Source organism: Oncorhynchus masou, chromosome 22 (genome assembly GCF_036934945.1).
Source record: "Oncorhynchus masou masou isolate Uvic2021 chromosome 22, UVic_Omas_1.1, whole genome shotgun sequence".
NCBI classification, from domain to species: Eukaryota; Metazoa; Chordata; class Actinopteri; order Salmoniformes; family Salmonidae; genus Oncorhynchus; species Oncorhynchus masou.
Window position 1 is genome coordinate 19,975,190 of NC_088233.1, and position 16,616 is coordinate 19,991,805.

Below are 16,616 nucleotides of genomic sequence, written 5' to 3' on the forward strand. Positions count from 1 at the left end.
TTCTCTTCTTTGACCTTTATCGCAAAGCTGTCTATTATGGAGAAGTAGCAGTGGAATGGAGTTTCTTTCTAGCTGTAATGTTAGAATAAATGCTTTATCTGCCTGAAATGACTTTGTGACTTTATTTTGATAGACAAGTACATACATACATACATACATACATATATATATGACCTGTACCTATCCATGTGGGGTAGACAAGTACATATATATATATATATATATATATATATACATATATATATATATATATATATATATATATATATATATATATATATATATATATATATGTACTTGTCTACCCCACATGGATAGGTACAGGTCATATATATATGTACTTGTCTACCCCACAGGGATAGGTACAGGTCATATATATATATATATATATATATATATATATATATATATATATATATATATATATATATGACCTGTACCTATCCCTGTGGGGTAGACAAGTACATATATATATGACCTGTAGGTATAGGTACAGGTAGGGATAGGTACAGGTCATATATATATATATATGACCTGTACCTATCCCTGTGGGGTAGACAAGTACATATATATATGACCTGTACCTATCCATGTGGGGTAGACAAGTACATATATATATGACCTGTACCTATCCATGTGGGGTAGACAAGTACATATTTTATATGACCTGTCCCTATCCATGTGGGGTAGACAAGTACATATATTATATATATATGACCTGTACCTATCCATGTGGGGTAGACAAGGACATATATTATATGACCTGTACCTATCCATGTGGGGTAGACAAGTACATATATTATATATATATGACCTGTACCTATCCATGTGGGGTAGACAAGGACATATATTATATGACCTGTACCTATCCATGTGGGGTAGACAAGTACATGTATTATATATGACCTGTACCTATCCCTGTGGGGTAGACAAGTACATATTATATATGACCTGTACCTATCCCTGTGGGGTAGACAAGTACATATTATATATGACCTGTACCTATCCCTGTGGGGTAGACAAGTCCAGATATATAATATATGACTTGTACCTATCCCTGTTGGGTAGACAAGTACATATATATAATATATGTACTTGTCTACCCCACATGGATAGGTACAGGTCATATATATAATATATGACCTGTACCTATCCCTGTGGGGCCTGGCTCTCTAGCGATCATGCAGTAGGTAGGGGCTAGGGCATTTAAAAAAACATTTTTGGGGACCAGAACAAACCTGGTACCTAGATGGGGGGGGGGGGGGTTCCCGGACACAGATTTAGCTTAGTCCTGGACTACAAAGCACTTTCAATGGATATTCTAGACAGTGTCCCAGAAATTACCCTTATAAGCTTAACTTCTAAATTGATTACTTTTTACTGGTCATAGATTCTAGATACTCACTATGTTCCTGTCGTTGGGCTTCATGTTGATGCTGCCAATGATCTCTTCCCCTCTCCTCACAGTCAGGTAGTCCTCCAGGTAGAACACTGTCTGTTTCCAGTGTGTGTACGGAGCATCAGGGGCTGTAGGAAGACAGGCAGTTAAGGCCAAATCCTAACTTCAGGTCAGTGTGCTTAAAAGGTCCAATGCAACCGTTTTTATCTTAATATCGAATCATTTCTGCATAATTGTTTTCAATTACAATGGTCAAAAATAAATAAATAGCTTATTAGCAAAAAGCCATTTTTCAAGCAATAATTTTGCTAGGACTGTCTGGGAGTGGTCTGAGACAAGGACCTAATGGGAGGGATATGTACCCAGAAAACCAGCTATTATTGGCAGATAGGTTTAAACCTATCTTTGTTATTGGTCTCTTAACTTATACCTGGTGATGTAGCCAGGCAGGGCAAAACTCCACCCCTGCTAAACGAGCTGAAATTCCAGGTGCTATTTTCAAACAGCTGTTACACTAAAAGGGAATTTCATAATTTTCACAATTTCACAGTATTATTCCAACCTCAGTGTGGAAATATACAGTATATAAAACAAAGGAAAATCATGTTTTTGACTGCACTGCCCCTTATACTCACATTTTCACGTAAATTATGCATAATTGTCAACTGAAGAGTTCATTTTAGAATATGGCTCTTGGAGTGGACATGACCCCCAGACCATTTACCCTTAAAACCAAGACAATCATGAGCCAAAGTTTTGACCCCTATATGAGCTCAGTAAAATCTTTGGAATTGAAATTCATTATTTGTACATTTCCCAGTTAATAGAATGAATGCACTTAGTGTCAAAAATGGACTGCAGGATGTTTAAATGCATTTCAACTTGTATTGCTGGATTTCCAGGACAGCTCGGCTCTCTGAACAGGGACATGAAAGGTCTGAAAGCCTGAGGGAATTGAACCCTGATCACTAATCATCATGCTATTTAGAAACACCACAGATGTGTAATGCTAAAATGCTGGTTGAGGATATAAATATCATTGGTGTAATGAACAGATAAGAGGAACTGACTGGGCTGACCTCCCCACTGACATTTGTCTTTATCCATCTTTATCCTCCCATTACCTCGCCACTCATCATGCATTCCGCTACCTGAATTGTGTGTGTATATGTATGTGGCAGCTTATCTCCAGCTGCACACTGATGATAGCCGTCATCACTGCCCTAAACAAAAGTGTGCGCTCCCTTGTGAATGCGCTGTTAAACGATTGCTGGACCAAGCCAAAGGTCAATACACCTTTAGTCAAATTTCAGCCAGCTGTCCCTGGGTAACTCTGCACCTTTAGAAATGTATGCCATTTGAGGGCTCACAGAAAAAAGTTTCTGATCAGAATGGTTGCTGCATAAACACACACACACAGAGTTTGAAAGCTGTGTGGGAACAAACAGAATAGGTAAATCTATAGTTGTGAAGAGGTTATGACAACAGCTTTCCTCCTCAGGAGACTCATCCTCCGCAGATCCTCGAAAGGTCCCCAGATTCTAGTGCGTCCGGCCCAGTACATCACTGGGGAGAAGCTTCCTGACATCCAGGACCTCTACACTAGGCGGTGTCAGAGGAAGGCCCAAAACATTGTCAAAGACTACAGCCACCCAAGTCATAGACTGTTATCTCTGCTGTTGCATAGCAAGTGTTACCAGAGCACAACGTCTAGGACCAAAAGGCTCCTTAACAGCTTCTACCCCCAAACCAAAAGACTGCTGAAAAACTAATCAAATGGGAACCCAGACTATTTACTTTGACCCCCTCCACCCTTTGTTTTTACACTGCTGCTACTCCCTGTTTATCTATGCATAGTCACTTTACAAATGACCTCGACTAACCTGTACCCCCGCACATTGACTTGGTACCGGTACCCCCTGTATATAGCCTTGTTATTGTAATCTTAAATATCTTGTAACACATGCATACATATTTTTTTTAAACTTTAGTTTATTTAGTAAATATTTTCTTAACTCTATTTCTTGAACTGCATTGTTGGTTAAGGGCTTGTAAGTAAGCATTTAACGGTAAGGTTGTATTCGGCACATGTGACATAAAATTTGATTCGATTTGTTTTGCTAATTCAATGGGTGAGTTGTTATTTTCCAGCAGCAGATAACTTGAACTTTTTCTACCTCAACTCAGCATGTCTGAGTGTCTCTGTGTGCTCCATACACTATATACCTGTCCTCCAGGAGAACATAGGAAATCAATGGCCGTAAAGGACTTAGGCCTCTGTGTGCATTTAGATGCGTATCATGGGTGCAGTGAGGGTAGCAAGATTGGCTAAGGTGATTTAGTCTGATGGACTGGCTCAAATCAATACAAAGAGGTGGAAGAGCTGTATGATTGGAGGTCAAAATTAAGACATGGTCCACTTTGCAGAGTGACAACACATGGTCATCTTGCCACTGCCTCTGCAAAATGTATGCCACAGAAAGTCACAGTGCAATGTGCGTCACAAATTCAAATGAAGGCAAACAAATGAAGATATTATGCGGTATCACATAACAAAATGTATAACATCACACCACCACTAGAGGTCGCTCACTGACTGATCCAAATTAACTCAGCTCATCGCTCCACGTTCTGTGGACATGCAATTCAACTGGGGCCTCAAAGGTCTTCTAATTTTAGACTTGATACACTACTTGACCCAAAGTATGTGGACACCTGCTCGTCAAACATCTCATTCCAAAATCACGGGCATTAATATGGAGTTGGTCCCGCCTTTACTGCTATAACAGCCTCCACTCTTCTGGGAAGGCTTTCCACTAGATGTTGGAACATTGTGATTTCATTCAGCCACAAGCGCATTAGTGAGGTCGGGCACTGATGTTGGGCGATTAGGCTTGGCTCGCAGTCGGCATTCCAATTCATCCCAAAGGTGTTCGATGGGGTTGAGGTCAAGGTTCTGTGCAGGCCAGTCAAGTTCTTCCACATCGATCTTTTCTATTTCTGTATGGACCTCGCTTTGTGCATGGGGGCATTGTCATGCTGAAACAGGAAAGGGCCTCCCCCAAACTGTTGCCAAAAAGTTGGAAGCTCAGAATCATCTACAATGTCATTGTATGCTGTAGCGTTAAGATTCCCCTTCACTGGAACGAAGGGGCCCAGCCCAAACCACCATAAAGGTCTAGATAGAGAGTTACAACACATTTTTACACTTGAAGGGTTGTAAAACTCCCTGCGCTGGCTGGCTATACAAGAGTAATACAAACAAAACACACGCAAGCACTCTTTTACACAGGCGATGCATCGATATTACCAGACCATTATTCCTCCTCTACCAAACTTTACAGTTGGCACTATTCATTGGGGCAGGTAGCGTTCTCCTGGCATCCGGCAAACCCAAATTAGTTCATCGGACTGCCAGATGGTGAAGCGTGACTCATCACTCCAGAGAACAATTTTCCGCTGCTCCACAGTCAAATAGCAGCGAGATTTACATTCCTCCAGCCGACGCTTGGCATTGCCCATGGTGATCTTAGGCTTGTGTGCGGCTGCTTGGCCATGGAAACCCATTTCATGAAGCTTTCGAAACAAACAGTGCTTGTGCTGACGTTGCTTCCAGTGCTGACGTTGCTTTGGAGCGCTGTGCACTTTAACACTTGGCAGTCCTGTTCTGTGAGCTTGTGGCCACTTCGCAGCTAAGCCATTGTTGCTCCTAGATGCTTCCACTTCACAATAATTGACTATGGCAGCTTTAGCAGGGCCAAAATTTGATGAACCAACTTGTTGGAAAGGTGGCATCCAATGACGGTGCCACATTGAAAAAGACAGCTCTTCAGTAAGGCCATTCTACTGCCAATGTTTGTTTATGGAGATTGCATCGCTGTATGCTCAATTGTATACCTCTGTCAGCAACAGGTGTGGCTGAAATAGCCGAATCCACTAATTTTAAGGGGTGTCCACTTATATATATATATATAGTGTAAAAGTATCAGCGTTTGCTGTTGTAGTCTAGGCCTTTCTGGCTTATCAAAGAGCTCATTAGAGGGGGTTCTTTGTCTTGGGATGGAACCCATAGGGAGGATGGATGGTGGGCAGGGAGCAGGAACTCTAGCTAATCAGTCAGGGAGCAGCAGGACTCTCCTAGCCTGTAATCTGCTGCTGCCGCCAATTAAAAGGATAAAATCCTAGGTCTGCAGAAGGTGTTGTGAAAACAACACTGTGAACTGAAGAGCTGCTAGTACTACGGTACAAAGAGTGCTAATGAGCCTTCCACACTGAGCCTTCCTTTATTGCTCATACTTTCTTATCATCCAGTTTATTGTCGTCGTCCCCCAACAATTGCCTGTTGCCAACCCCTGACCTACACATTCCTCTTATTAAATCACATGTCAATCTTATATCTACAATTAGGCTACACCTGTGTAAGCCTGTGTGAATATCAATAACAGAGAAAGCGAGGCAGAGAACAGGAAGAGAGAGAGTTGAAAATGTACCGGTGGAAAAGCCAGTCTTCTTGTGACACTTGGTGAACTCGATGTTAAAGTAGGTGACAAGGGCGTGGATGTAGTCGTTCCTTTGGATCTGAAGGCAGAAGGCTGAGGTGAAGGACAGGTCCTCAGTCTTCACGGTGTAGATGTCCACCTCCTGTTGAAGAGGGACAACAACCACACTTCCCTGTTACATCTACAGCTAGCAGTGTTAATGCTAATCACATACATACTCCATAGTGATTGGGGTTCTATTCACACCATTCACTGCCAGCACAGTGGTTTCTCCATTGTGTATGTACATGTAGGCCTAACTCTTCCTCTGTTGCCTTACAAGTCTTGTACGGAGCAGGTCCACGTGCATGTCTTATGAGTCATATGATCTATGTGGCGGTGCCCCTGGGCATTGTGTCCTGTATTATCCCTGAGCCTCTTGTTCTGTCTGTCAGAGCTGAAGCCTCTGCTCTCTGCTACTCTGCTCCAACCTCTCCCTTTGGGTTCAAGGGCCACAAAGCTGAAACCAAACCCCACTAACCCCACCTCACCCCAGAGGGACCAGCCCAGAAACCCCCACTAAAGGTGGATGAATGAGGAGAAGATGGGGTCATTTGGCTGGAGAACCAAGGCAATAACTATTGTTAGGCTTGTATTGTGCTCACATGCTGCTCCTTTATAGACCTCCTACAGTATGATTCATATCCCATATTTTAAAAGGGTATCTACTGCCTCGTGATTCTGCAGTGGGAGAGGAGAGCATATGGTTGTGAAACACAGTTTTCTGCTCCGGTGAGGCCCACATTTCATCTTTCACTCAAAATGTCAACACACCAGCGGTTCCCAAATCACGTCAGCGTTTTATTACAGAGAAAGGTAAGCAGACAGATGGTTTAGAGCTCAGGTAATGTGTTGTTATGCAGTCCCCTATAATGTATTCACCGCGGGGGGCAACTGGCTCTGTTTCCAAAGTGACACATTTGCAGTGGAAAAATACAATTTTTATGTATCGGGCGATCAGCAGTTAAAACAGCATAATTCAAGTCAACGTCCCCAGCTATCTTTCTCAAACAACTCCCAGCTTTCGTAAGAGTAACAACTGTTTACTTTGGTTAAGCGCCACAAACTCCTTAAAGCCATATTTCATAGTGCAGGACGACAGTTCCTCGTCGGCGTCCTCTCACTCACAGTAAAGGAAACTTGTTTGATCCCTTTAACATCCTAAGCTCCTTTGCACACTGTCTGTGTACAATATTAATTAAAGGACTCATCCTATAATCCATTCAGAGACATGCAACACCTTGTCAGTGGCTTGTCATTTTCTGGGTTGTCAGGTTTAATCTTGCCAGGCGTGAGTGCAAACAAGGTGCCAGTATAAAAATCTGGAAGATAAAACACTGACTTCTCAAAGATTATTTCCCTGCTTGTTATTTTTACAGACAAAAGGCTTTAGAAAGAAATAACATAAACATATGCACTTAGAAATGGCAATCCAATCAATAATCTAGGTGAACAAGAATCAATAATCTCGGTAAACAATCAGCAGTCTAGACATGGGAATTAACATGCATGGCACAATCTGTAGCCAGTAGTGAAGGACACAGAAAGCATGGCCAGAAGGCTGGAATTGGAGGATCACATTAGGGTGAAATATTGTCCATTTACAGCTGAAGACATACGCCACTAGATTGTGATATGTGGATGATTTACAGTCTCTTTACTGTAACATATGGTCTCTTTCCTGATTCTGAATTAGGTTAAACAGTTTAAAAAGTCTTGATTCCTACAGTGTGTTTTCAACAATGCTGCAATGTTACGTTGAGGCACGTGGCTGAGAAGTACACACCTCAGCAGTCCAAAACCTGAAGCTTAGCAGCTATGTTCACCATTCGAATGAACAGATCCAGATGTCGTCTGGTGGCCCGTTATACTACTAACTGTAACACCGGGTTATGTAAATCCTACACTGCATTAGCATAGAGTGTTTTGTTTACCTTATTATTTCAACTATTTAAAAAAAACAAGCACACAAAATTTGAAAAAGCCATAGGTAGGTGCACTTGAGTAAAATCATGGAGGATAACACAATAAAGGGATTGTGGTCCTCTTGAGACACGGATGAACACAGTATGGCAGCGAGATAATAAAACAGAAAAACAAAGAAGAACATCTATCCTATCATTGCAGTTACATCGTAGGGTACAATGAAATGGGCACAGAAGACAAACAGTTTAAAAGGGTGTCGTTTTTATGGGCAGAGACAACGCTGATGCAATGCTTTGTGATTCAACAGTGGGCTTTCGAACTGCTGGTTTTCCACAAATACAAAAACAAATTAACTACACACACATACAGTCACACACAGAGACATGCAATAGTTCTACACACATCCACACACACATGTGAAATGAAGACGAAGCGGACCTTGATCAGGAAGGAGTTGGTGACCATCTGTTTGGGGTCAACTATGTCCACCAGGGGCTCCTTCATGGCCACGTTACGGATGCAGGTCATGTCAAAGCCATACACGTTCTCCCACCCTGTGGATGCACAGCGCATTATGGAACACCTTTGTGGAAGAAGGGCAATTAAATAAATCAGTCTTAGAGAGGGAGGAATACATAGTGTGTGTCCAAAATGGCACCATACTCCCCATGTAGATGACCAAGGCACAAGATATCTGGTTAAAAGTAGTGGACTAAATAGGGAATTGGGGGCCACTTCAGGCGCAGTGTCGGCTAACCATCACTGTAGTGCAGTGCACCGCAGTAAACAGAGAGATTGCCTAATCTCTCCTCAGGCTAACACATCATGTATTAAGCATGGCTACAGTACTTAAGATAGTGTTTAAAAATGGAGGCCTCTTACACTGTTGTGATGTGAAAATCCTGGCGAAATGCATAGCACATAGAATAAAAAAGGTTTTACCAGATATAGTTCATCCTGATCAGACAGGTTTTTTACAAGGACGATATATTGGAGATAATATACGACAATTACTTGAAACAATTGAACACTATGAAACGTCAAAGATACCAGGCCTGGTCTTCATAGCAGTTTTTGAAAAGGTGTTTGATAAAGTACAACTAGAATGTATATATAAATGCCTGGACTACTTTAATTTCAGTGAATATCTTATACAATAAGTAAATGATATGTACAGCAATGCTAGGTGTAAAATAGTAAATAACGGTTACTTCTCAGAAAGTATTGAGCTCTTAAGAGGAGCAAAACAAGGCTATCTATTTATGGCCATTGAAATGTTAGCTATTAAAATTAGATCCAACACGAACATAAAGGAGTTAGAAATCCAGGGGATAAAAACAAAAATGTCAATGTATTGCAATGAATAAAGTATTTTATTGAGTCCGCAATCTGGATCCCTACACAGTCTCAATGAAGATCTTGATCACTTTTCTAGCCTCTCACGATTAAAACCGAATTATGAAAAGTGTGCCATATTACGTATTGTAGTTTACCAATAAAATTGGTGGATGGTGAAGTAGACATACTTGGTATTCATATCTCAGATAAGATGCTGCAACTATGGAGAGGTATGTACAGTGCATTCGGAAAGTATTCAGACCCCTTTTTGGACTTCTAAAATTTATTAAATTCAGTTTTCCCCTCAATCTACACACAATACCCCATAATGACAAAGCACAGTTTCTTTGCAAATGTATTAAATATAAAAAACTGATATCACATTTCCGTAAGTATTCAGACCCTTTACTCAGTGCATAATCAAAGTACCTTTGGCAGTGATGACAGCCCCGAGTGTTCTTGGGTATGACGCTACAAGCTTGGCACAACTGTATTTGGGGAGTTTCTCCCATTATTCTATGCAGATCCTCTCGAGCTCTGTCAGGTTGGATGAGGAGCGTCGCTGCACAGCTATTTTCAGGTCTCTCAAGGGGTGTTCAATCGGGTTCAAGTCCGGGCTCTGGCTGGGCCACTCAAGAACATTCAGAGACTTGTCCCGAAGCCACACCAGCCGTGTCTTAGCTGTGTGCTTAGGGGCTTTGTCCTGTTGGAAGGTGAACGTTTGCCCCAGTCAGGTCCTGAGCGCTCTGGAGCAGGTCTTCATCAAGGATCTCTCTGTACTTTGCACCTTTCACCTTTCCCTCGATCCCGACTAGTCTTTGCCACTGAAAAACATTCCCACAGCATGATGCTGCCACAATCATACTTCACCGTAGGGATGGCGCCAGGTTTCCTCCAGACGTGACGCTTGGCATTCAGGCCAAAGAGTTCAATCTTGGTTTCATCAGACCAGAGAATCTTGTTCCTCATGGTCCTTATGTGCCATTTTGGCAAATTCTAAGCGGGCAGTCAGCCTTTTACTGAGGAGTGGCTTCCGTCTGGCCACTCTACCATAAAGGCCTGATTGGTGGAGTGCTGCAGAGATGGTTGTCCTTCTGGAAGGTTCTCCCATCTCCACAGAGGAACTCTAGATCTCTGTCAGAGTGATCATCGGGTTCTTGGTCACCTTCCTGACCAAATCCCTTCTCCCCCCGTTTGCTCAGTTTGGCTGGTCAGCCAGCCCTAGCAAGAGTCTTGCCGGTTCCAAACTTCTTCAATTTAAGAATGATGGAGGCCACTATGTTCTTGGGGACCTTCAATGCTGCAGAAATGTTTTGGTACCCTTCCCCAGATCGGTGCCTCGAGATAATCCTGTCTCAGAGCTCTATGGACAATTCCTTTGACCTCATGGTGGGACCTTATATAGATGGGTGTGTGCCTTTCCAAATCATGTCCAATCAATTGAATTTACCACAGGTGGACTCCAATCAAGTTGTAGAAACATCTCAAGGATGATCAATGGAAACAGGATGAACCTGAGCTCAATATCGAGTCTCATAGCAGAGGGTCTGAATACTTATGCAAATACCAAGAGAATTCTCTTCGATTATAATCACAGCCGTATATATTCCCCCCCATGCAGACACATCGATGGCTCTGAACGAACTTTATTTGACTCTTTGCAGCCTCAGGATGTATGGATTCCAGTTTGCATTCATTGTAGCTGGGGATTTTAACAAGGCTAATCTGAAAACAAGACTCCCTAAATTGTATCAGCATATCGATTGCGCAACCAGGGCTGGCAAAACCTTGGATCATTGCTATTCTAACTTCCGCGACGCATATAAGGCCCTGCCCCGCCCTCCTTTCGGAAAAGCTGACCACGACTCCATTTTGTTGATCCCTGCCTACAGACAGAAACTAAAACAAGAAGCTCCCACTCTGAGGTCTGTCCAACGCTGGTCCGACCAATCTGATTCCACACTCCAAGACTGCTTCCATCACGTGGACTGGGATATGTTTCGTATTGCCTCAGACAACAACATTGCCGATTACGCTGATTCGGTGTGCGAGTTCATTAGAACGTGCGTTGAAGATGTCGTTCCCATAGCAACGATTAAAACATTCCCAAACCAGAAACCGTGGATTGGTGGCAGCATTCGCGTGAAACTGAAAGCGCGAACCACTGCTTTTAATCAGGGCATGAAACATGACCGAATACAAACAGTGCAGCTATTCCCTCCGCAAGGCAATCAAACAAGCTAAGCGTCAGTATAGAGACAAAGTAGAATCCCAATTCAATGGCTCAGACACAAGAGGTATGTGGCAGGGTCTACAGTCAATCACGGATTACAAAAAGAAAACCAGTCCAGTCACGGACCAGGATGTCTTGCTCACAGGCAGACTAAATAACTTTTTTGCCCGCTTTGAGGACAATACAGTGCCACTGACACGGCCTGCAACGAAAACATGCGGTCTCTCCTTCACTGCAGTCGAGGTGAGTAAAACATTTAAACGTGTTAACCCTCGCAAGGCTGCAGGCCCAGATGGCATCCCCAGCCGCGCCCTCAGAGCATGCGCAGACCAGCTGGCTGGTGTGTTTACGGACATATTCAATCAACCCCTATCCCAGTCTGCTGTTCCCACATGCTTCAAGAGGGCCACCATTGTTCCTGTTCCCAAGAAAGCTAAGGTAACTGAGCTAAACGACTACCGCCCCGTGGCACTCACTTCCGTCATCATGAAGTGCTTTGAGAGACTAGTCAAGGACCATATTGCCTCCACCCTACACCCACTCCAATTTGCTTACCGCCCAAATAAGTCCAGAGACGATGCAATCTCAACCACACTGCCCTAACCCATCTGGACAAGAGGAATACCTATGTGAGAATGCTGTTCATCGACTACAGCTCGGCATTTAACACCATAGTACCCTCCAAGCTCGTCATCAAGCTCAAGACCCTGGGTCTCGACCCCGCCCTGTGCAACTGGGTACTGGACTTCCTGACGGGCCGCCCCCAGGTGGTGAGGGTAGGCAACAACATCTCCACCCCGCTGATCCTCAACACTGGGGCCCCACAAGGGTGCTTTCTGAGCACTCTCCTGTACTCCCTGTTCACCCACGACTGCGTGGCCACGCACGCCTCCAACTCAATCATCAAGTTTGCGGATGACACAACAGTGGTAGGCTTGATTACCAACAACGACGAGACGGCCTACAGGGAGGAGGTGAGGGCCCTCGGAGTGTGGTGTCAGGAAAATAACCTCACACTCAACGTCAACAAAACTATAAGGAGATGATTGTGGATTTCAGGAAACAGCAGAGGGAACACCCCCCTATCCACATCGATGGAAGAGTAGTGGAGAGGGGAGTAAGTTAAGTTCCTCGGCATACACATCACAGACAAACTGAATTGGTCCACCCACACAGACAGCATCGTGAAGAAGGCGCAGCAGCGCCTCTTCAACCTCAGGAGGCTGAAGAAATTTGGCTTGTCACCAAAAGCACTCACAAACTTCTACAGATGCACAATTGAGAGCATCCTGGCGGGCTGTATCACCGCCTGGTATGGCAACTGCTCCGCCCACAACCGTAAGGCTCTCCAGAGGGTAGTGAGGTCTGCACAACGCATCACCGGGGGTAAACTACCTGCCCTCCAGGACACCTACACCACCCGATGTTACAGGAAGGCCATAAAGATCATCAAGGACAACAACCACCCGAGCCACTGCCTCTTCACCCCGCTATCATCCAGAAGGCGAGGTCAGTACAGGTGCATCAAAGCTGGGACCGAGAGACTGAAAAACAGCTTCTATCTCAAGGCCATCAGGCTGTTAAACAGCCACCACTAACATTGAGTGGCTGCTGCAAACACACTGACTCAACTCCAGCCACTTTAATAATGGGAATTGATGGGAAATGATGTAAAATATATACCACTAGCCACTTTAAACAATGCTCCCTAATATAATGTTTACATACACTACATTATTCATCTCATATGTATACGTATATATACTGTACTCTATATCATCTACTGCATCTTTATGTAATACATGTATCACTAGCCACTTTAACTATGCCACCTTGTTTACATACTCATATGTATATACTGTACTCGATACCATCTACTGTATCTTGCCGATGCTGCTCTGTACCATCACTCATTCATATATCTTTATGTACATATTCTTTATCCCCTTACACTTGTGTGTATAAGACAGTAGTTTTGGAATTGTTAGTTAGATTACTTGTTGGTTATTACTGCATTGTTGGAACTAGAAGCACAAGCATTTCGCTACACTCACATTAACATCTGCTAACCATGTGTATGTATGTGACAAATAAAATTTGATTTGATATGTGATATTTCAGTTTTTTATATTTAATACATAAACCTGTTTTGCTTTGTCATTATGGGGTATTGTGTGTTGATTGAGGGAAAATAACTATTTAATCCATTTTAGAATAAGGCTGTAACGTAACAAAACGTGGGAAAAGTCAACAGGTCAGAATACTTTCCAAATGCACATTTCTATTTATGAAAAAAAATCACATTGATTAACTCTTTGGTCCTATCACAGTTTACTTACTGATGGTGTTGCCTACTCCATACAACTTGTTTTTAGCCAAAAGTAACTTTATTAAACGTGCCTATTTATATAATGAATATGGGAGGCTTTGGAGGCTAAAATGGTTAAATATTAAAGCATTAAATCTATCACTAAAAGCTTCACTCATACATAAGTTATACTAAAACCTGAACTGGTTCTCCAGTAAATTATTAAGGCAAAAGTTGGAACAAAGAAAGAGCTTTTATACGTATTACCACTACTCATTTCCGACAAATTGAAAATTAAACTTTGTTAAAAGTATCACCCTTTCTTAAACAAGCCATACAAAGCTGGTTACAATTTCAATTTTATCCTCCAGAAAAGAAAGAACAAACAACAAGAACATTACAACAATTATGGTTAAACTCAAATATAGTGATTGATGAAAAAACTATGGGAAAAAAGTGTTTAAATTCTATTATATTTATTAATGATACTATGAATAGAAATGGTGCAGCTATCAAAAATAAATGGGAATGTTTGCTCAATCCAAATTTACAACCAACTGATTGCATCATTACCGCAAAAATGAGAACTTGTTTGTCTGCCATATATTAAAGATACGAATTGGCTGAAAAGGATTGGCATGAATAGACAAATATACCAGTTTCATTTGAGGATTGTATTATTATTTTTTTATATACAGCTGCACCATACAGGTTGCAAAATAAATGGGCAGAGATGTTTGATGTACTGATTCCATGGCATATGAACTGATACAAAAAAAAAAACAATACTTGATTCAACACTTCAAATTTTTCCATGTGGTTTATTATACCAACAGAATGCTATATATGGGGCATACAACAACCTCAGCTCTGTATATTTTGAGGGTGGGTTAGGGTGATAGGTGAAATGGGCTAAGAGTTGCTGAGGGGTGAGATGAAGAGCTTATGTTTGGTCATGTATTATTGTATGTGATTGCTGTATATAAAAGTACCATGTATGTCAAATGTATAAATCAACTGTATATATAAAGTGTGATATGTAAAATGTATGTATATGTAGCATAACAGATGTAAAAACAAAATAAGATATTTGTGTAATCTGAAGAGGGGGTGTGGTGGATGGGTTTATAAAAAAAATAATTATAATATATTTTTTTAAAGATTGTGTGTAAACATCTTTGTGTCCCTTTGAAGTGGAAACACTTAAGCGTGACAGGAGGAGGAGGGAATAATGAGCAGGTCGCACCTCAGCTGTGCATTATCAGGCCCTAAAACTGAAGTACTCCTGGGTAGTATTCTAGAACATGCAAGAACACAGATTGAAACAGGGAGTGACTGACTTTATCCAATAAGAAATGCTAATTTCGTTTTTCTGTTTCAAAATGTTTTGCTATGATATGCCATAATGATGGCAGAACATTATTTTAGCACACTAAGTGATCAGGTATGTCATCCTTTCCCAAAAGACATCTGTCTGTTGGAACCAGATTGGGCCAAATATGGACACTGTCCCCCACTCGTCCTCTACCTCCTATCTCTGCTTTCACTAAAACCTCTCACTGCACAAGGCTGAGAAAGCGGAACAGCACTGACTGGACTTCTCCTCAGTGCTCGCTCAGTCATGTGGTCTGGGTTTCTGTAAGCCAAAGGAACTGGCTGTCTCAGAGTATTGTGTTGGTTTGGAATTCCCTATTGGTGGTGTACGTATGTGTGTGTAGGTATGTGGAATGGGTGTGTGTGGTGGTATGAGGCATTGTTCTGCTTCATGTCCTCTGTTTGACTGCCATGGCTCTGGTCTCTGTGCTGAGATGAACAATTCCACCAAATCCACCAGGAGAGCTTTGTGTGGGCTAGCACTGAGATGGAAAGGTTTGTTGACTTGAATATTGTATCGATCATCACTTATGCCTTTGAAAAGTTCAAATGTATGACCAACACTAATGTGTGTGCCTGCCGTGTGTGTGTGTGTGTGCGCATACAGTATATTGTGTATGTTTAAGTGTGTCTCTTTGGTGCGTGTGCTGCTGTGGTTGTTCTACATTCACGGGTTGATTAGCAAAGCAGAAATATAAGCCAGGTAAGACCCACCACGGGAATAGAGAGCGAGTCAGGGGCAGAGGGACTTATGTGAGGGCACAGGGCCAAGTAAACATACACACTCACAGTGGATTTTGAAGTCCTTGTACTGCCTGTCCTCGATGGCCACCACATAGAGTGCAGCACGGTCTGGAAACATCAGACCGCCGGGTTTCTGTTTAAAATTTGGGGAGAAAAAAAAAGTACCTGCAATCAATCCTGCTTAGAAGGACATCTCATTTCTCAGCTGTGCTGCATGTGAGACGAAGCAAACACCAGGCCAGGTTGTTTTTTATCCCTGGGTAAGTCAATGAGGTTCAAGCACTCGTCATGCTGCTAGCATGTCTGGTCAGTGCATGTGCACACACACACACACACACACCAGCCACTTGTCCCTTGCAAAGATGACGGTATTGAGCATAGACTCGTAGAAGAGACAGTAGCCCATCCACTCTGAGATGATGATGTCAACCTTCTCTACTGGCAGCTCCACTTCCTCCACCTTGCCCCTGAAGATGGTAATAACTGCAAGACATACCATTACACACCATTAACATGGAGCAAATCACATTAAGTACAGTGGGGCTAAAAAAGTATTTAGTCAGCCACCAACTGTGCAAGTTCTCCCACTTAAAAATATGAGAGGCCTGTAATTTTCATCATAGGTACACCTCAACTATGACAGACAAAATGAGAAGAAAAAAAATCCCCAAAAAATCACATTATAGGATTTTTATGAATTTCTTTGCAAATTATGGTGGAAAATTAGTATTTGATCAATAACAAAAGTTTCTCAAT

At 42.3% G+C, this 16,616-nt stretch overlaps 1 protein-coding gene across 2 annotated transcripts in view; it reads right to left on the reverse strand.

Moving 5' to 3' along the window:
• Nucleotides 1–16,616, reverse strand: part of LOC135509159 (protein arginine N-methyltransferase 8-B) — a 46,875-nt gene that overhangs the window by 12,753 nt on the left and 17,506 nt on the right. For both annotated transcript variants that reach the window (XM_064929574.1, XM_064929575.1), the window contains exons 5-9: nt 16,201–16,343; nt 15,906–15,993; nt 8,302–8,417; nt 5,890–6,040; nt 1,406–1,527 (exon numbers count right to left, since the gene is read on the reverse strand). In XM_064929574.1, coding sequence (XP_064785646.1) covers nt 1,406–1,527; nt 5,890–6,040; nt 8,302–8,417; nt 15,906–15,993; nt 16,201–16,343 — 620 coding nt within the window. The remainder of the gene's footprint in view (nt 1–1,405; nt 1,528–5,889; nt 6,041–8,301; nt 8,418–15,905; nt 15,994–16,200; nt 16,344–16,616) is intronic.